The sequence below is a fragment of the Mandrillus leucophaeus genome, unplaced genomic scaffold (assembly GCF_000951045.1).
Source record: "Mandrillus leucophaeus isolate KB7577 unplaced genomic scaffold, Mleu.le_1.0 Scaffold13, whole genome shotgun sequence".
Lineage (NCBI taxonomy): Eukaryota > Metazoa > Chordata > Mammalia > Primates > Cercopithecidae > Mandrillus > Mandrillus leucophaeus.
Window position 1 is genome coordinate 7983425 of NW_012101254.1, and position 21045 is coordinate 8004469.

Consider the following 21045-nt stretch of genomic DNA (forward strand, 5'->3'; position numbering starts at 1 on the left):
TGATAATCTAATGAACGTGACAGACATAAATAGCTGTAAAGCATGAGAAATGCTGTATTAAAGATATCTACAAGGTCTTTAGGGGGTATGCAGAGAAGAGAGCATCTTACTCAATTGGTGAGAATTGGAGCAGCCTTCACAAAGGGCAAGGTATTTGAGTAGGGCCTTCAAAGATAAGATTTCACCAAACAGAGAAGGAAAGTTATTCCCATGAAAGGACAATTTGGGGAAAGTCACCAAGGCATGTTAACACAAGATACTTGCAGGAAACAAGAATTGTGAATAATATGACTAGAGTACAGGATTCATGGAGAAAGGGTTAAGCGAAGTTGGAGAGAGAGGTTGAGGTTTATTTGGGAAGCATTTAATACTGTGCTAGGCAACTTGGCAGTGGAAAGTCCCTGAAGATTTTTAAGAGTGGAGTTGTTGTGTGTTTTGGAAAGATAATTCTGGCACTAACATAGAGGCTGGATTAGCAGAAGAAAACAACCAATTAAGGAAGGATATTACAATAGCTAAATAACAAGATATGATGGTTTGAACAAGTGCTGTGGTAATTAAGATATAGGAAAGAGGAGATAGATTTAGAAGATTATTAGGAATTGATATAAAATAGATAATCCATTGAATGTGGAGAGTGAGGAAGAAATAGGAGTTAAAGATAATTCTTCAGAGGCTTTAGCTTGAGCAACCAAAAGGTTAGTAGTATCCTTGTCTTTGGTAGACAGTGCAGGAGGAATGGGTTTGGTAGGTTCTAAAAATGATTATGTTTCAGCCATGCTAAGTTTAAGGTATGTGTATTAGGGACAGCTTTGTAGAAACACCCAGTAGGCAGTTTGATATACAAGTCTGCAGCTCAGGAGATAAAATTACACTGAAAATGTAGGTTTGAGAAGTCATAGACGTAATTAAGAGCATTCAGGGAAGTCCTGTGAAACAGTAAGGGAAAAGTGTTGGACAAAAGAGGAGCCATCAATCACCAGAGAGTCAGCTTCAGGAACTACAAGGATTGATGTTAGCTGTTTAGAGATCAAGAGGAATAAGTGTTTGGAAGAAGCTTTTGGCTTTGATGTTATTATTAATAAACCTGTCTGGAAGAGGTTCAGTAGTGTGATGAGTGCTGAATCTAAATTAGAAGGGATTGAGGAGTAAAATTGGAAAACAAGTTTAAGACTATTATTTAAGGAATTCAGAAGTAGAAGCAAGTAGAGACGTAGATTGAAGAGAAGGACTTAATGTTATAAACTATTTTTAGAAAATAAAAGGGCATAATAGAAGACTTGGAGAATAAGAGTTTAGCCTTATTAAAAGAACAAAACACTCCTTCCTTTGAGAGAGGAGGGAAAGAAAGAAGAATGAATAGAATAGAGGAAGTTAAGAGAAAATCTGAGAAACAGTGGGAGCCAAGCATGCCAATTTCCTTCCCTAGTGGAGTAAACGGAATTACATTGCAAGCTGGAGGAGAAAAAAGATTTACAGTAACACTCCTTTTCTGTTTATTCCATGATGTATATTTCATGGATGTATGAATACATTTCTTGAGTCCCCATTATTTACCTTCTCTACCAGTGATGTGATGAGGTTTCTTTGAATGATGGGTTTTCAGTCTGTCTTAACAGAAGGCTAGTCACATAGTTGTCTGTCATGTATAATTTAAAGTCAGTTAATAGACTAAAGTTATCTTAAGTCACCACCACACCAAACTGGTCTGCTGTTTGAACAGTAAGTATGTTATATACACAGAAACAGAAATCATGGTTACCACTGCCTTTTTAAAAAGTTTGGTGGTTTTGTATTCACAGGGACAAGTAGTAGAAAACCTAAAAGCACAGGCCCTTTGTTCCTGGACTGCAAAGAAAGATAACCACTTGAACTTCTCAAAACATGACATCATTACTGTCTTGGAGCAGCAAGAAAATTGGTGGTTTGGGGAGGTGCATGGAGGAAGAGGATGGTTTCCAAAATCTTATGTCAAGATCATTCCTGGGAGTGAAGTAAAACGGGAAGAGTAAGCATCTTTATGTGTTTTCATGGATGTGGATGTTGGTATTTTCTCTAATGAGTCAGCCATGGTCTGATTGAGTGTATAATAAAATAACAGTTTTATACTTGAGTTTGAATATCAGAAAGGTAATTCTGGCCGGCCGTAGTGGCTCACACCTGTAATCCCAGCATTTTGGGAAGCCAAGGAAGGCAGATAACTTGAGCCCAGGGGTTTGAGACCAGCCTGGGCGACATGGTGAAACCCTGTCTCTACAAAACTTACAAAAATTAGCCAGGCCTGGTGGCGCATGCCTGTAGTCCCAGCTACTTGGGAGGCTAAGGTGGGAGAATTGCTTAAGCCCAGGAGGCAGAGGTTGCAGTGAGCCAAGATGGCACCACTGCACTCTAGCCTGGGTGACAGAGTGATACCCTGTATCAGAAGAGAAAAAAGAAAGGTAATTCTTAGGATGAAAAAAGCATACTTCAGATACTTGTTTCAGTTTAGAATGTCTTTCATTCTAGTTATTTCAGATTCATAAAATTTTCAAGCTACTCAAAATTTTAGATCTGTTGCTTTTTAAAATTTGTTTTTGAGACAGGGTCTCACTCTGTTGCCCAGGCTAGAGTGCAGTGGTGGATCATGGCTTACTGCAGCCTTGACCACCCAGCCTTAAGCCATCCTCCCACCTAAGCTTCCCGAGTAACTGGGACCACAGGTGCATGGTACCACTCTGGCTAATTTTTAAATTATTTGTAGAGATGGGGTTTTGCTGTGTTACCCCAGGCTGGTCTCAAACTCCTGGGCTCAAGCGATCTTCGTGCCTCCACCTCCCAAAGTGCTGGGATTACAGGTGTGAGCCACCTTACCTGGCCATTTCTTTGTACCATAAATCAGTTAGAAAAGTTACCTTTCATTTTCTTTCAAGCATTTCTCCCTTGTCTACTATAAATTGTCAATATTTAAGTAACTCTTTACTGAGGGCCTCCTCTTGGCCAAATTGGGCATTCCCATTTCTGAGTCTCCAAGATTCCTTGAATATAACATCTCTTACTGCTTATAGCAGTCTGCATTATAGTTACTGGTATTTTTTTTTTTAAACCAATGTCCCTTATTAGGCCATAAGCTCTATGAGGTCTTATGATCGAATGTCTTTTTTTATTTGTTCATTTTTCAGTTTCTTCATGCCTGTTCTAATCATAATGCATTGTAGCTGTTCAATCATATTAGCTGAGTGAATGAGGAGAGGCGTGAATGAATGAACAATCGAATGAATTTTCAAATGAAAACAGCTAAAAACTAGATAGGTTACGTCTCTGGCCTTTATTTCCTACTCTGTAGGGAGTCAAGTTGTCAAATATAATACAAGGAAATAAGTACTATAATAAAGCTATGGGTAACTGTCTCTTGTGTTTTATATGGAAGTTGGTAGAAAAGCAGTCTGATTTGATGAAAAGATGCTGTTCTTTATCAGTCAAGAGGTTTGAATTTTGGCTCTGCTATTTTTGCCAGGCTGTAAGGAATAACCTACTTAATCTTCAATTTTCTAATTGATTGAATTAAAATATTAAGCCAAATAATCTTTAAAGATCCTTTCACTGCTGAGTTTCTATGTTTCTGGAAGGTAGTGCTCAGTTTCTAAAAATTTGCTTTTCAGCCTGACATGGAATTTAGGATTGATTGATTGATTGATTTTTGAGATGGATTCTCGCTCTTTCGCCCAGGCTTGGGTACAGTGGCGCAATCATGGCTCATTGCAACCTCCACCTCCTGGGTTTAAGCAATTCTCCTGCCTCAGTCTCCCAAGTAACTGGGATTACAGGCATCTACCACCACGCCCGGCTAATTTTTTTTTTTTTTTTTAGACAGAGTTTCACTGTTGTTGGCCAGGCTGGAGTGCAATGGCCCCATCTCAGCTCATCGCAACCTCCACCTCCCAGGTTCAAGCGATTCTCCTGCCTCAGGCTCCCAATAGCTGGGATTACAGGCACGCGCCACCATGCCTGGCTAAGTTTTTTTGTATTTTTAGTAGAGACGGGGTTTCTCCATGTTGGTCGGGCTGGTCTCGAACTCCTGACCTCAGGTGATCCGCCCGCCTTGGCCTCCCAAAGTGCCAGGATTACAGGCGTGAGCCACCGCCCCCAGCCTAATTTTTGTATTTTTAGTAGAGACGGGTTTCACTATGTTGGCCAGGCTGGTCTCAAACTCCTGACCTCCAGTGATCCGCCTGCCTTGGCCTCTCAAAGTACTGGGATTACAGGCATGAGCCACCATGCCCAGCCCTATTTATTTGTTTTTCAAGACAGAGTCTCAATCTGTAGCCCAGGCTGGAATGCAGTGGCACAATCTCAGCTCACTGCAACCTCTGCCTCCTTGGTTCAAGCGATTCTCCTGCCTCAACCTCCCAAGTAACTGGGATTACAGGAATGCACCACCACACCGGGCTAATTTTTGTATTTTAGTAGAAACAAGGTTTTGCCATGTTGGCCAGGCTGGTGTCAAACTTCTGGCCTCAGGTAATCTGCCCACCTTGGTCTCCCAAAGTGCTGGTATTACAGGTGTGAGCCACCACACCTGGCCGAATTTTGGATTTAGAAGAATGTAATAATAGTAACAACCACCATATATAGCTGGCATTTGTATGCATGCACTGTGCTAGGCCCTTTATAGACAATTCCTTTATAGAAATTGTCTTATTTTATGTCTATAACATTTACAGAGAAGAAAACTGAAGCAAAAACAGATTAAGTTTCAATGTTTTAAAGGGCATTTCTTCTAACTTTTCATGCAGTTACCAGTGTTTTCTAACAGATAAGTCATGTAACTTGAAAACCTGCAAATAACGGAGAATTTAACATTAAACAAGACAGTCCATTCAGTTGTGACCAGTAGTTGTAATAAGGTTCCCCTTCTGTTTATTTAAAAACTGCCTCACTGTGTAATTTACTCACAGGTCCTGAGGAGCCCTGATGCATCCCACAGGTGTCTAGTTAAACAGGATAGTCTTCTAGATTTTTTGAAAACAGATTCCTGGGTTAAAATGGAAATTAATGTTACACCTGTTCTGAGATAATAAAAACAACGTTTTATTATGTTTATTTTTTTAATGTAGTGCATTCTAAACAGATAATAAATTTATATATTGCCCTTGTTTTTTCCTACACTAAACTAAGCCCTATATGTGCTTACCACTTACCAATTTGTGGGTGTCTTTTAAGTTTCTTTAGAAAGGCGAAATATTTCACATTTGAAAAACTATTTATAAATTATATTGAAATTTTAAAAATATATTTTAGAATGTAGAAGTGTATAATTAGGCTGTTCTTAATCCTGCAGGATGTTCTGTATAAGTCTTTCCAGTTCTGTGTACTGAGACTATATTTAGATTAATTTGAGAAAGCCCTAAAAAATGCACTACTAAAACCTGTGCATCAAATCACCTGTCTTATTTTTGCTTGTATTTGTTTGTTTTATTGTTTTTTGTTTATATATTTGGTAGACCAGAAGCTTTGTATGCAGCTATAAATAAGAAACCTACCTCGGCAGCCTATTCAGTTGGAGAAGGTAAGTTTTTGGCAATTTGTAAATTAGATGGTAATCAATTTAGCTCTTGACTAACTACTTGACTTCACATAGTTGCTATTCTCCCCATTTCTGTGTCTTCAGTATTAAAGTGAGATTAGGAAAATCTGCCCCTATCTATTTCACGTGAATATTGAGAATATAGAAAAAACATGAATAAAAATACTTGGCACTTTAGAAAGGCAGTGCTATGAAAATTCAGCATAGATTGGTTTGATGAATAACATCATAAATAAAAAGTGTTGCAATTATTGATTATAGATGTTTAGGAGGTAAGGACATTTCAGTACATTTAGTTGCTTATAAATTTTAATTATAATGTACCATATGAATCATTAAGGAGTACCAAGGTATACTTTATCATAAATATTGCAAAGGATTTTTTTCTGTATCCCTTTGGGTTGTTTAATAAATTATTTTGACTTTGTTAATGTGAGGAAAAATGAAAGATCACCCTAATTTCAGATGATATTTTTATTTAATAGTTACATAAATTTATAAATGAAATGTATAAGTCCATTATAAAGTTAGTTGAATAGCTGAGGTACATTTTATGTTTTGCTAAAAATATCAGTTTGATGTTAAATTGAACAAAATTCAGTATCTATTATGTTGAAGATTCTGTGGTAAAGCCTGGAAAGTACAAGGATGAATGAAAGTTTCCAAAGTGCTCACAATAGAATGGAGCATACAATTGTGATAAATTCTTTAATGAGCGAAGAAAACTAATTTAGAGTAGGACATATGAATCCACAGAGATGGCAGTATTGCATCATCCTAAACAATGAGTAGGATCTAGCATAGTGACAGAGAAGAATGCACTTCTAGACAGAGGGAATGGAGTGAGTCAAGGAACAGGGGAACCACATGTCACCAGTGAAGCTGAATCATAGGTGTACTGTGGAATGAGTGCTCTGAGGTGAGCATAGGAAAGTAGTGAGGAGCATGTTGGAAAGGACCCTACTTTTATTGCAGCGTACCTAAACCTTGTAATCACTTTGAATTTTGTTAAATTAATTGAGTAATACTGGGAATGCCAATAGTAAATAATTGGTTGCAAATGGTGTTTCTGATCATCTCCAGTTTATGATATTAAGATCAAATTCCATGTTGGCAAATATAAATAAAACTAGAAAGAAAGAAAAAGGCTTAGAAAACCAAGTCACCAACTGTTCCTTCTAAGTAGTAACAATCACAGAAACAAAAATCAAAGGCAATATAAAAATTTAGATATTTCCCTCGAGGTCATTTGTTTTGTTTTTTTTTGTTTTTTTTGTTTTTTTGAGACGGAGTCTCGCCCTGTTGCCCAGGCAGGAGTGCAGTGGTGCGGTCTGGGCTCACTGCAAGCTCTGCCTCCTGGGTTCACGCCATTCTCCTGCCTCAGCCTCCCAGTGGCTGGGATTACAGGCACTCGCCACCATGCCTGGCTAATTTTTTGTATTTTTAGTAGCGATGTGGTTTCATCGTGTTAGCCAGGATGGTCTCCATCTCCTGACCTGGTGATCCTCCCGCCTCGGCCTCCCAAAGTGCTAGAATTACAAGTGTGAGCCACTGCGCCCAGCCGAGGTCATTTGTTAACATTTATCGAGCATCTACTCCAAGTCAAGTACTGTGCTAGAAGCTGGGTCATCATGATAGAACTTGGCTTCTAGTACTGCTGTCTTCTGGATATTGAGTATTTCCATAACTGTGTACTTAAAAGAATTAAAGAGAAAATAATGTAGCAGATTAAAATGTTTCTTGTATAAAAATGTTAAAAAATATATTTTCCTATCTTGACTCCATTATCTAAATAACTGAGTGACTTAATCTCATTAAGCCTGGGTGTCTTTATCTATAGAGATACTAATATCTGTTTGTAGTTTTGGGTAATTCTTTGTGATAAAAAAATAAAACAATTGAGAATAAAAGAAACTCTAAAGTTTTATGTTAAGTTAAATAACTTTTTTCTAAGGAATTATTAAATAATTGCTTCGTCCTTTACATCTTTTTATATTAGGTTTCCTGAAGGCACAAGGTCTTTCACAGCAAACTTATACAATGTCTTGGAGAATAACCTAATTTCTTTTTCACTTCTGTAATCTTAAAACCAGAATCTGCTTTTTTTTACTTTATTCCCTACAGAATATATTGCACTTTATCCATATTCAAGTGTGGAACCTGGAGATTTGACTTTCACAGAAGGTGAAGAAATATTGGTGACCCAGAAAGATGGAGAGTGGTGGACAGGAAGTATTGGAGATAGAAGTGGAATTTTTCCATCAAACTATGTCAAACCAAAGGATCAAGAGGTATTTTGATATTAAAATAAAACCAACCCCTCTGGTTAATCAGGTTTATACTTAAATTATTTTGGTATTAAAAATAAGATCAACCCGTTCTTGTTAATCAAGATTTATGCTTAAAACAGAGATCATGTTTATGGTTTTGATCAGTGGTATGTACAAATTTTCTAAAATTTTAATTTTCCCTGGAAATCTTGAATTTTATCATTGGCAAAAAATTCTGTCAGCTGTTTTCCTTGAAGGGACCAGGTTTACTTCATTTTTGTTTGCTAAATCCCAAGGCTAAATAGTTTTTCTATTGGTTCTTTGAAGTAAAAATGTTGTTCCATGAAAAACTTAGTTGAGTACACAGTTTAGTCACACAAATGCTTTCCTTCAGACAACCGTCATACTTCAGTATGCAGCACAGATGTTTTAGGCACACTTCTGTTTACTCACACAGAATTTTTAAAAGGTATGGACTTGAAGGTTAAGATTTAATAAAATTTTTGCTGCTTCATTAAAGACATTGTTAAGTGAAACTGGCTTTGTTTTAGTTGGAGTGCATGGCAGTGAAGAACACTACTGTAACTTCAGTGTCATTCGGTGCCACTGCCGTGATTCACACTAAAGCAGCAATGATTTTACCCACAATTGTAAATGTCAACACAATGAAGAAGGCAAATAATGTCTTAGTATTTTTATGAAAATAGTTTTTATCCCACGGACACCTGAAAGAGGCTCAAGGACTGTTTCCAGGTTCTAAAAACCACATGCTGAGAGCCATTGGTGTAGTAGAATCAGACTACCTGGGTTGACTCTCAGCTGTACCACTTAGAGGCTCAGTGACCTTGGACAAGTTACTGTACCTTTCTGTGCCTCAGTTTCCTTCTCTGTAAAATGGAGATAATCATACTTAATAATGTTATTGTGAAAATTAAATAGCAGAACATATGGAACCTCTTAGAGCAGTGTCTGTTACACAGTACTCAGAAAACGTTAGCTTTTAACTACCATCCACTCTGCTTAATACTTGTACTGCAGCTGTGTTCACTGACAGAACAAAATTCTTTTTAATCCCATCCCTTTTGTTGTTCAAATTCCTATGAAGAGGAAATGTGGTTGGGCCAGTTTATCCTTCAAAGTGAAACAGAAGTAATAGTTGCTACACAGGATAGAGGTTTTTTGTTCTTAGGTCAGATTCAGTCAGTTTGGGGGGAGCATGGTAAAATAAATAAATAAAAATAAAAACATTGTCTCCTGTTCATCAAGATCCATAGATAAGTCAGGATCCCTTAGAGAAAGCAGGAGCAAAATAACATATACCTTGACATATCCAGGACACATGTGTTGTGCATAGTGGGCATTGGTGCTAACACCATTGATGAATGGGGTGCATTTGGCCTGGAGGGTCATGTTTAATATTTAAGTTTCAGAAAACGAGCTCTTCCTGTTGAGTCAGTGGTTGACGACATCAGCCACTTGTATATAATGTTTTACATTAGCAGACCAGATCTCCTCATAAGTGTTGGATTTTTCACTTATTTGTTAATACTGCATGAGGTTCATTGTCATTTTCATCTTCATTTAAAGAAAAAGGAATGCTGGGAATTTGAAATCTCTAATTCCCATTAACCTTTGTACTTTTACTTCTGGATTGTTGGAAATAATAAAACAATATGGTATCTTTTCCTTGTAGAGTTTTGGGAGTGCTAGCAAGTCTGGAGCATCAAATAAAAAACCTGGTATGTATAGTAATGATCTTAAAAAAATTACTAAAGTGTTTGCTCTGTTGCAATCTTGAATTCATAGTTTCTTGTTTGTCTTCTTTTCAGAGATTGCTCAGGTAACTTCAGCATATGTTGCTTCTGGTTCTGAACAACTTAGCCTTGCACCAGGACAGTTAATATTAATTCTAAAGAAAAATACAAGTGGGTGGTGGCAAGGAGAGTTACAGGTAATCTTCATTAAATAGCATCTATAAATTTTATTATAAAAGTACTGCATGTTCCATAAAAAAGATAAAATTAATAAAAATTTTTAGATCACCCATAATCATTCCACTTAGAGGTAATCATTATCAATATTTTACTGCATTATATTTCCTTTAGTCTTTTACGTGTACATTTTTAGCTCAGTTGAGTTGATATTATAAGTAACAATTTAAGGAATAATTTTCTCCAAAGACATAATTGTTTTCCAATAATGCATTCCTTTATAATTCAAAGATCAGGTTCTTAAAGGAAAGCACATCATCATCTTTCCCTGGGATAGTCCCAGGCTTGCAGTATAGCCTCTCGGAGAAAGACATGATCTAGGTGGTGCTGAGAAAATACTACTAATTGGTCTGTCCGCTAGTGGTCTTAGGTTTTTGAAACAGCAGTGCAAGGAAAAACAATATGGACATAGATGAACCTGGTTTTTTCCCTAAAATGTTAACAGTTATTGCATGTGTTTTGATACAGGAAAAGGGTTCTTCTCTGACTTCTAAAATTTCCTTACTAGTTAAAACTAAAAAGCGTTTGAGGGATTGAAAGATGACAAGAGATATAATAACTATATTTTTATGAGTGATATATAATTGTAATATGGAGGATAAACATAGCTTCATTCTTGCAAATCGGGAGTCTTAGGATTCCTAAAGAAAAATGGGGGCTCAAATGTAATACCTTCTTGAATAACCCCCTGAAATTCCACCTTCTGATTTACTTTGAAGATGGACTGAACTAAGTGGGAAACATGACTCTTTACAAATTTTACTTATGACCTCCTGATTAATTATTAACAAAGCTCCAAGAAGTATTTGTAGTCGGCTGCACCATTTTAAGGGTTGACTTGAACTTATTAGGAGAACTCTAGAAATGTCTTTTTAGAATATAAATATTTTTGTGAAATACTCAGAGAACTCTGAGTCTGAAAGACCTCCACATAGACTTCTGCAGATGCCGTTTTCAGCAGCAGTTTGAGATGCGTGTTTTAGTGTGTCTTCCGGTTGTTTAATGTTGACTTGAAAGGCTAATGCTGAGTTTGAGGCCCCCAAGACCATGCTCATATCTGAAACCAATTCCAAGCTTGGGGGTCTCCAAGACTGCTCTCAATTTCTGTAATTCACTAGAAGGACTTTACAGAACTCACTACAGCTGTTACACTCATGTTACAGTTTATTGCCAAGTTACAGCCAAGTTGAGAGACACATGGGGCAGAGTGCAGTAGAGTTCCAAAAACAGAGCTTCCAGTTTTCCTCTCCTGGTGGAGTCGTGAACAGTATTAACTCCTCCTGGCAATGATGTGTGACAGTACACACAGAGTATTGCCAATTAGCAAAGCCTTGGTGTCCAGAGTTTTGACTGGGGTTCCTCACATAGATATAGTTGATTGCCCATTTGGCTGAAATCAGTCTCCATCCCCTACCAAGGTAGAGCTGATACTGCATGACCCAAAGCACCCACCATACATCGCATTGTTAGATTTGGCATGGCCCAGCACCCACAGGTAAACTAAGACACTCTTACCAGTCAGGATAGTCTAAGGATTTAGAGATTACTTCCAAGGAGCTGAGGGCAAAGACCAGACCTCTGTTTAGGCAAGATTAAATTATTTACTACACATTTATGGTTTTTCTAATTTTTAAGTTATGTCTCAATGATTGTTTTTAATCTCATCTTTCAATTGTATATTTCTTTTGCTAATTTTATAGGCCAGAGGAAAAAAGCGACAGAAAGGATGGTTTCCTGCCAGTCATGTTAAACTTTTGGGTCCAAGTAGTGAAAGAGCCACACCTGCCTTTCATCCTGGTATGGAAGTGGGTTAATTTGTATTTCATTTTAGAGGAGTTTGTTAAAACTCAGCAACTTCTTAGATTAGCTCACTCTTTGAAAAACATTAAAAATGTGTTCTTTCTTTACGTCTGCTTAAAAGTAACATGCCACTGAGAATTTTCTTTCTGAAAAGTTCAGTGTAGGAACAGCCAGCTTATTCACTGATACTTGAACCACTTCAACTCCTTGAAATCTTTCAATGTGTAATTGTTACACCATCATACTTAAAGTGAAGTACTTCACTTGCATTGTTAACTGTAGTTGGGAAGTTCTTGTTTTTGTAAGACCAGGAATAGGGGAAGGAGGGTGAGAAAGAGAGCAGTTCAAGGGAAATTTTAGCCTAATTTTAATATTTAATATTAAAATAATTTAAATCCTAGGGAGATTTCAAATGATTGACCCTTGAAGAAATAATTAATTTGTTTAATGTGTTATTTTGTTATTCTTGTGATAGTATGTCAGGTGATTGCTATGTATGACTATGCAGCCAATAATGAAGATGAGCTCAGTTTCTCCAAGGGACAACTCATTAATGTTATGAACAAAGATGATCCTGATTGGTGGCAAGGAGAGATCAATGGGGTGACTGGTCTCTTTCCTTCAAACTACGTTAAGATGACGACAGACTCAGATCCAAGTCAACAGTGTGAGTAATATTAAATTATTTACCTCTCACCTAGTATGAAACTTTAAAATACAGCACTGCATTTATTCCTTTTCTGGATTAGATCCTAAACTCAGCATTCACAGCAAATGTAGATTAGTGTTTAAAGTGAGAAGAAACAAAAGGAAACTTTTTACAAGGTCAGAAGTTATACAGCTTTATTTTAAATACTTGCTAGCTCCAGACCTTAATATTAGACTTAATCTGAAAGAATATATAATTTTTCCTACGAGTCCTTTGGTATGACTGCCATCTATACTGCAGCTTCTTTTCACTATCTTCCTCTTTTTCAGTGTCCCATGTTCTTTTTTGGTTTAATAAAAAGTCGCTAGTGGCCGGGCACAGTGACTCACACCCATAATCCCAGCACTTTGGGAGGCCATGGTGTGCAAGATGCCTTAAGCCCAGGAGTTGGAGACTAGCCTAGGCAAGATGGCGAAACCCCATGTCGACAAAAAATACCAAAATTAGCTGGCTGTGGTGGCACATGCTTGTAGTCTCAGCTACTTGGGAGTCTGAGGTGGGAGGATCTCTTGAACCCGGGAGGTCAAGGCTGCAGTAAGTCATGATCACACACACTGCACTCCGGCCTGGGCAACAGAGAGAAACCCTGTCTCAAGGGGAAAAAAAAAAAGTAGGTAGCAATTACCCTATTCACCTATTCAAAATTACTCTTTTAGCGTACAGAAGCCGTTAAATTTCCAGCTGTCTCGTTTATTTTCGCTGTTTACATATCATCCATGTTGGAAGAAAATTAAAACTTAAATATTTATGACTGTTGCAAAATTCTTGTCAGGTGATTCTTTAGATAGCCACCTTTTTCCACAAGGGATGTATAAATCAAGGTCTATTTCATTATTTTCAGAGCAGGGGTCCAGATCTCGAAGTGTGAAGTTTGGTATTATATAAAATCATCTCTCTATGTTTACCTAGCCATTCTTTTGGTTGACAATAAATACAGCATTAGTAATAAGTTAGGAAATAAATAGTACTTGGAAATAACTTTTTACCTTTATGAAACGATTGTCACTTTTTCCCACTCTTTGATTTTTAGTTTTATTTTTAAAATATCTCATGATATATGTCTTATGAAATGTAAAATATTTAGCCTTTCATTTAAATTCAGTTGCTGAGAATATATAAATGGTAACCCAAACAAAACTGAGATACACTTATGATTCAGTATAAGGATTATGAATATATACCATATCTATAATTTTGTGCATTATTTTCACTTTAGAGCTTATAAAGATAGTTCTGACCCTGGGAGAAACCTTCCCTTTAGATAAAGCAACTAAGTTTCCCAACTTGGAGATGGGAGGAATCCAGTTTTTTTGTGATTTGAATATTCCCAAAAATATTACAGGATTTCAGAAGTGATGAAGAAAATTGTAACTTGGGTTGTCTAATAAATGATCATTTTTAAGCTCTGCTGATGGTTTGGCAGTTCACAGTGATTACTTAGAAACCAGTTTATCTAATTAGCTGTGGCATCTTTCTTGGTGTTGAGAATGGAAAATACTTTTCAGACCTACTGGATTTGGAGGATTTTTGGCTAGTGATCCCTGAAGGCATGCCAGTGTGTCAGTACATTTGGTTTTTATAGCATCTATGAACTAAAGTTAGGTTTTTCAAATATGTTGTTGTTGTTTGAAACACTTTTCCCAATTAAGTGTCATATAATAGGGAATATAAAGAACAGACAAAAGCCATTTGAAAGGAAGGACAGGACTGTGGCCCCATGTCTTATACCTTTCCCCTGCCTATTTTATGAAGGTCCTTTCAGTTTCCCCTCTGCAGATAATTTGAAAATTACTCTGAAGAAATCTACTAGTTCAAGGCAGTAACAATCTCCTTGGAAAGTAACTTTCCCAGAGAGTTCAGTGACAATTTTTGATTCCAAAAAGAAGCAGCATAGTTTCTGGTTGTCAGTAAAAGTTTAATACACTAATGAGACAGAAAATAGATTGATATCATCTGTTAGTTATTAGTTATTCAAGGACACGTTTGTCATGGAAATTACTTTTGCCCAGAGAATGCTTCGTTTACTATTTTAGTATGGGTAGAACTGGCAGAGCCTTAGTCCACCTGTAGATGAGAGAGATATCCAGTCTAAACGACGCTATCCGGTAGAATTTCATGCAATACAGAAAATAGTCTGTATCTCCACTCTCCAATACAGTGGCCACTAGTCACTTGATTGTTTGGAGTGTGGCTAATATGACTGAGAAACTCAATTTTTAATTTAATTTAACTTTAATTTTAAGCTGAAAAGCCACTTGTGGCCTGTGGCTACTGTGTTAGACAGCGCACCTCTAGAAGATAACCAACTGTAATGCAAGCCCTCCCTGAAATAAAACATGGAAGTAGCAGGGCTGGGCACAGTGGCGCACACCTGTAATCCCAACACTTTGGGAGGCTGAGGCAGGAAGATTGTTTGATTGTCAATATAGGGAGACCTCATCTCCACAGAAAATTTTTTAAAAATTAGCTGAGTATGGTGGCACATGCCTATAGTCCCAGCAGCCTGGGAGGCTGAGGTGGGAGGCTGCAGTAAGCCATGGTCATGCCACTATACTCCAGCCTGGGTGACAGAATGAGATCCTGTCTCAAAGCAAACAGACAAGGAAATATTGAAAGATTAAAATAAGAAGAAAAAGAGTAATTGTCTTTCAGTCATTATTGACCTACACAATGATTTTATAGCTCCTATGTGCTTCAGATTTTACTTTTTTATGGGGTTTTTGGATTTTATGTTAACATTCTTCCCACTGTTCATTTAAGAAATTCATCATTTGGTATTATTTGAGTGTCTACTCTGTACTGACTAGGAGTACTGGGAATACAAACAAGAAAAGACAATCCATTCTCTGAAGTAGCTTTAGAGGTTAGTGGGGAACAACATTCAGATAAATATAACAGTTGCTGTAATGAATATTTATACAAATATGTTTTGGAAAAAGACCCCCTAAATCTTTATGGAGAAAGACGGCATGTTGTGAAAGATGTAACAGAAGATATTTGAGCTGGTACATGAAGGATAAGTAGTAATGGTTTGCTGGAATGGCAAATGTTGGGGATGCAAGGAGGAACTTATTATTTTCTTGGTCATTTTACATACTGACAGCTGGGGAAACAAAATGTTCAAGAGGTTATTTTAAAATAAGAGTAGTTTCAAATTTCTCTTTGTTACAAAGTTATTAGCAGTAACTTACCTATTACCTTGTTTCTGGCTGGTGTATGTGGGTTTTTTTTTAGTTTAATCAGATCTAAAAACTGAATACTTTACTGTTTTGCCTAAATGAATGGCTAAAGGCTTGTCATCCATCCTGGAATAAAAGGGCTCTCAATTCTGTAATTCTAAGGATAACTTCCAAAGAAATTCCTCTGAGATGGTTTATTGTTTCTATAAAACAACTGTTTAAATTATCTAGGAAAGTGAGGAGTACCGATTTTGTTTATTTGAAGTAATTTATCAGAAATTGAAGAGTCATAATTGCTTTTTCAAAGAAGATGAAGAGTAATGTTAATTATGTTGGTGGTAGCTATGAATTTCACTCACATTATTTATATTAACCTATAATTTTAATAGGATATGGTTCAGAAAATGTTTAATCCTTAAAGTCAGGAATAGATATGAGATCCTTGTTGTACCTACCCGGATTTTTATAAATGAACCATCTGTTTGTAGTCCTTGTAATAGTCAATGAAAGCTAGTTAAATTACAGATTACCATTTGTGTTTCTTTGGCCCTTATAAGTATTATTTTTCATTTTTTACATAATTAGAACTTTTTTTAAAATAGAGAATTTTAACAGTTCAAATTTGTTTAGTTGATGTTGCATGTTGTTACTAGTCAAATTTTATCTCACCCACCTAATTTGCATTATGTTCATTTTATTCCTCATTTTCTTTTTTTAGGACCCAATGTTGTCTTCCAGTTGTGAAAGCACCCCAGAGACCCACTATCCAAGTTTCACTCTAGCGTGGAGGCAGGGCAGGCAGCCCTGACCACATATCTCCTACACAATTCGTTCACTTCGTTTGAATGTTAGAGCCACTTGTGATTATTTTTTTGTGTTTCTAACTTATAGTTTAAATTTATTTGTAAAAAGTTAAAGGATAGTGGGTCTTTGTGTGGCTTTCCCTGCTGTTCACTCTGGCATCTTTAGCATTTTTCTTCTTTTTTAATTTGATAATTGTAGGTCATTAGCATGCATATTGAGTTTGCCCTTATGTGGTGGGAGTTCAAACACACAAAGACCCACTATTTGCACAAACTATTCTTACTGGTTTGTAATAGGCTGCCATGCTTTTTTAATGTTATTGCAACATGTGTATTCATTTACAGAATTCAGATAAAATTTGCTTATGTTCTGCTATTATGTTTAATCCTAATCACAGTGAGCTCTTAATTCGCTCAATATGTGGTTTGCCCTCAAGTGCACACTGTTTATTACTTTGTAATATGCCACTATGAGTACTGACATTTAGATTTGTTTAAAGGCCAAGAACTGGAAACAGCCATGCCCTGTTTTCTGTGTATTCGGGATGGGAATAACAACATTTTGGGGGAGCTTTTTAAATCTCAGAGAAGAGGAAAGTGGCCTGCTCTGGCAGGCATGTGCAGAATAGAGTGTTTCATTTGTTTCAGTCCCAAGAATGAGCCTTGTCCTATGGTCGTTCCCTTAGAATCTTTATGTGCTCTGGGCTGATGAAGATACTGCATCATGTGCTGCAGCGTTTGTATTCTCTTTCAATGACCTAAAAAGGGATTATTTTTGAGGAATGAAAGACTCCCATCGTTGACTGTGAGATGTGAAAAACCTTTCCTAGCTTAGAGCATTTATATCTACAGTCATTTTAAAGTCAGAGTTCATTGTTACCTGTTTTAATCAGGTGACTACATGTCCCAGTATACAAAAGGGCACTGGTCGACATTCTTCTTCATGTATTTAGTAAAGATCATAAGAAGTCCTTTAAGAGTTTAAATGTCCCGAAAACAGACATGCAGGCTCCAGTCAAGAATGAATTAGAGTGAAGGAGAGCTGTGTAACACCTGGCATTCCTCTGTGTTCATGGAGCTTCTTTGAGGCTCAGACTTCTCTGGCTAATGCCTGTTCTTCAACCACATTGGCTACTTTGACATAGAAATTTACTTCTTTTCCTTGAATGGAAAACACTTTAAAAAATAATAACAAACATTATTATAAACTAATATATGTGAGAGTGCTTAGTTGAAACAAAAAGGAGTTTTAGTAGACAGTATTATACTATATTTGAAAATCAAGGAGAAGTTTTTACAACTTAAAATGTTTACAAACTGCAGTGCAATCTACTGTTTGTGAATGTCAGAGTATCAGGAAAAGTGTATATACAATCACAGAGTCATATTTCCTCACAAAGTTATTTACAAAGAGTGAAATATGTTTTTATACCTCTCAGTTTCAGTTAGAGGCATATTTTGTGCAATATTTATGTTAATGTGCCTATACATTATGAATGAATTATTTCAGTCATACATTGCCTAAATCATAACTCTATGATGCTTGGGAAAGAATCAACAGTTAAAACTTCATAAAGTTCTAATGTCTGTGTTTCAAAATACATCACATTATTAGGCTGTAGGGAGATACGTATGTGTGCTCCCTAGGGTGGCAATTTCTAGTTACTAGACCACCTCTATTTTTAGCATTTGGCATCCTCATGATACTTTTATAAATATGACATTAATAGGAAAGCAATAATATCATTTTACAGATGGAATAACAGATTTGCCTGCATTCACTGAAAGAGTGCAAAGATTGGGTCCTTGTGAATTCAACTGACTCTTTCAAATTGTATTAATTACCTGTTCTTGCCTTTTATTTTCTGAACTTGCTGCTTTTGCATTCTTTTGAGTTCAAAGACAGTTACTTCAAATCCATTTTTAAACCCTCGGGGTAGAAATCATACCACTGTTAATTAGCCACATTATTTTGGTCTAACGTTTTTTCTTTATAATTCTGAAACTGAGTTTATCTAATATATTGATGAATTATTTCAAAGGTATTTTTATAGTGCAAATCACTTCACTTTTACACTGATAAATATAAATTACTAGGAATGACCTTCAGATAGCATTTGGCATCTGTAACCAATCTGAAAATAATGTGTTCATCAGGTACCTATGGATTAAATCATATACTGGCATATTTAAGCTGAATGTCAGTCTGGAAAATAAATTTACTATATTAACTGAAATACCACTCTTTGTGTAGGTATTTTGTCATATATTTAAGAAAAAGCTAAAAAAAAATGGAAATCTTATGACATTTTGTCATATATTTAAGAAAAAGCTAAAAAGAATGGAAATCATACGACATAATAACTAAGTCTTTCTTAAAAGTGCATGCAGTCTTTTGCAATACCTCATTCAGCCAAGTATTTGTTCTCTTCCTCATTCAGTATAAGGCAGCTTTCAGTTTTCTTAGAAGGCAACATTAGAAGGTTAGAGTTCATCAGAAACATAGAATTTTAAAATGTGAGTTCAACTGAATGAATTTGAATTTCTGTAGGAGGTAAAGAATCAAAATACCAAATTGCAATATATAATAATCACATTTAAATTATTTGATTAAACCTTTTAGGTTTTCCAGAAATGAAAAGAATCAGTTCTAAAACCAAAGCTGATTTTTAGAAAATTTGAAAATGTAAATCAGCCCTATCCATAATATAGTTTCTATAAAACTTTATCTTAATTTTAAAATAATATAACTATTAAAAATGTAACTGATACATAAATGTTTTGAAATAAAACATTTAAAAATATAAATACTGTAGTTTAAAAGAAAGAAACTGGGGGAAGGAAAAGTAGAGAAAGAAATGCCAATTCCAGTCCAAAGCTTTATTTGCCAAGTTTTCTTAGAGTGACTTTTACCAATTTACGAATTCTTGTAAGCAGAATCTATAATGGAAATACTGAAAGACTTGCCTAAAGTGGCATTATTGAATGCTGCTGTGATGCTACTGTAATGTAATAAATTATTAAATTGTTGCAAAGTGCTGTTTTTGCCTTAAAATTTTATTTTGTGTGTCTTGAAAACTATAGTATTAAAGGTATTGAGATTGTGCAAATGCTGGGCACGCTTGGCATGAGATAATCTGTTTTTATTTTTACAAAATTGTAATATAACTATGCAAGTGTGTTTATTAAAAGAACACAAACTATATTAGTTGTATTGTGTATTTCTTTTGAAACATTCTTTAAAACTTACTTTTAATGGTTTTTATTTAGTCATGATTAAATGTCTTTGGAATGTCTCTTTTTCCTTAATGTAGTCTCATGAGTACAGGCCAGCAAATTGTTTTATATCATAGGGGGCAAAAGAAATGTTTAAGTGGTCAAGATGAAAAGAATTTGTTTGGAGATAATCATATGTATCTCAAAAGTGAAATAAAGTTTGATTTTAATATGTTGTTGCTCACAAAAGTAAGCAAAACATAATCTAGGCTAATAATAGACTATTGTGTTTTCATAATTTTTACTGCAACTTTTTTCTAAAAAGATTGATGGAACTTACAAATGAATACTCATTGCAAATGTAGAGTAAGACCTTTAGTACAAAATAAGAGTTTATGTAAAAGAAGCAGCAGTGCATGCTTGGAGGCATCAAAGTTCAGCAGTGTTAAAGTTAATCGTGTGTTGGTGGTTATATAAGCCCTTGGGTGGAAAGAAAGATACGGATCTAAATCCAGTCCATCCATCAACATCTAGCACAACCAACCTCTTTCCAAAAAGCCTTTCCTCATCTCTGGAAAGTTATTCAACTAACTTGTATTAAGTGTTTACATAAGGCCAAGCAGGTGCTGGAGATACAAAACTGAGTGTCAAGTGGCCATTGTCTTAGGTGGTACGTAGTTCTTTGAGGGGATTAGGCCCATATGGAGATAATTATAAAACAGCATATTCAGCACAGTGATAGATATTTACCAGGCACTTAAGGACTGCATAGAAGGAATACCAAATTCAACCATAGATTGGTGAACGAGAGACTTGCTGGAGGAAGCAACTGCCAGGTCCATAAGATAAGTAGCAATAAGCCAGATTCGGTGGGTAGGATGGTGGAGTGTATGATAAAGACAAGAAACGGCATGGTGGGGAAGTGGGGAAGTGTCATCGTAAGCATTTCAGTATTGTTAGAATGGAAATAACAGAGCTAGGAACTGTGAAAGTTGAGGCTTGAGAGGCAGGCCCAGGGCTGAGTCAGAAATTCTCTAGCTCAGCTGTATGTTGGAATCACTTGGGAAACTTTAAAAATCTAGAGTCGCTGGGGTCCTAATTTAAATGGATTGAAGTTCGGCCTGATCAAGGGGGTCTTTCAAAGCCTCCCAGATGATTCTGAAATGCATCCAAGGTGGAGAAAAAAATGATGAAACAGAGTTCTGAGGGAAAATTGGCAGAAATTGGGGATTGATGGGATATGAGTGTAGGTGGAAGTCAGTTGTTTCCAGATTTGTGTCTTGAGGGACAGGGTGTGATAGTAGTGCCACCAACTGCAGTGAAGAATTAGAGTTGGGGGAAGAAGAGGAGTTTGGAGCACCTATGGGATGTCCACATAGAAATTGTCAAGCAGGTGGTCAGATAAAATCAAGATAGACAACATCATATGTACACCACCTGGTGGAATGACATACATATGGGTAGTTGTGGAACCAGTGAAAGTAGATGAGATTATTTGGGAAGAAGATCAGACC

General features: G+C 36.3%; 1 protein-coding gene and 1 long non-coding RNA gene across 4 annotated transcripts in view; both read left to right on the top strand.

The window, feature by feature from the left end:
• The window catches only part of ITSN2 (intersectin 2), a 133555-nt gene that overhangs the window by 67820 nt on the left and 44690 nt on the right, over positions 1 to 21045 (top strand). For 2 of the 3 annotated variants that reach the window (XM_011972705.1, XM_011972706.1), the window contains 7 exons: positions 1803 to 2008; positions 5481 to 5545; positions 7688 to 7854; positions 9527 to 9572; positions 9663 to 9784; positions 11525 to 11621; positions 12100 to 12291. In XM_011972705.1, the coding sequence (XP_011828095.1) occupies positions 1803 to 2008; positions 5481 to 5545; positions 7688 to 7854; positions 9527 to 9572; positions 9663 to 9784; positions 11525 to 11621; positions 12100 to 12291 (895 nt within the window). The remainder of the gene's footprint in view (positions 1 to 1802; positions 2009 to 5480; positions 5546 to 7687; positions 7855 to 9526; positions 9573 to 9662; positions 9785 to 11524; positions 11622 to 12099; positions 12292 to 21045) is intronic. The other variant, XM_011972707.1, reaches the window with a different exon arrangement.
• Positions 15956 to 19518, top strand: LOC105534033. The gene is made up of 2 exons (XR_001005200.1): positions 15956 to 18571; positions 18623 to 19518. It is a non-coding gene; the product is annotated as an uncharacterized LOC105534033 (long non-coding RNA).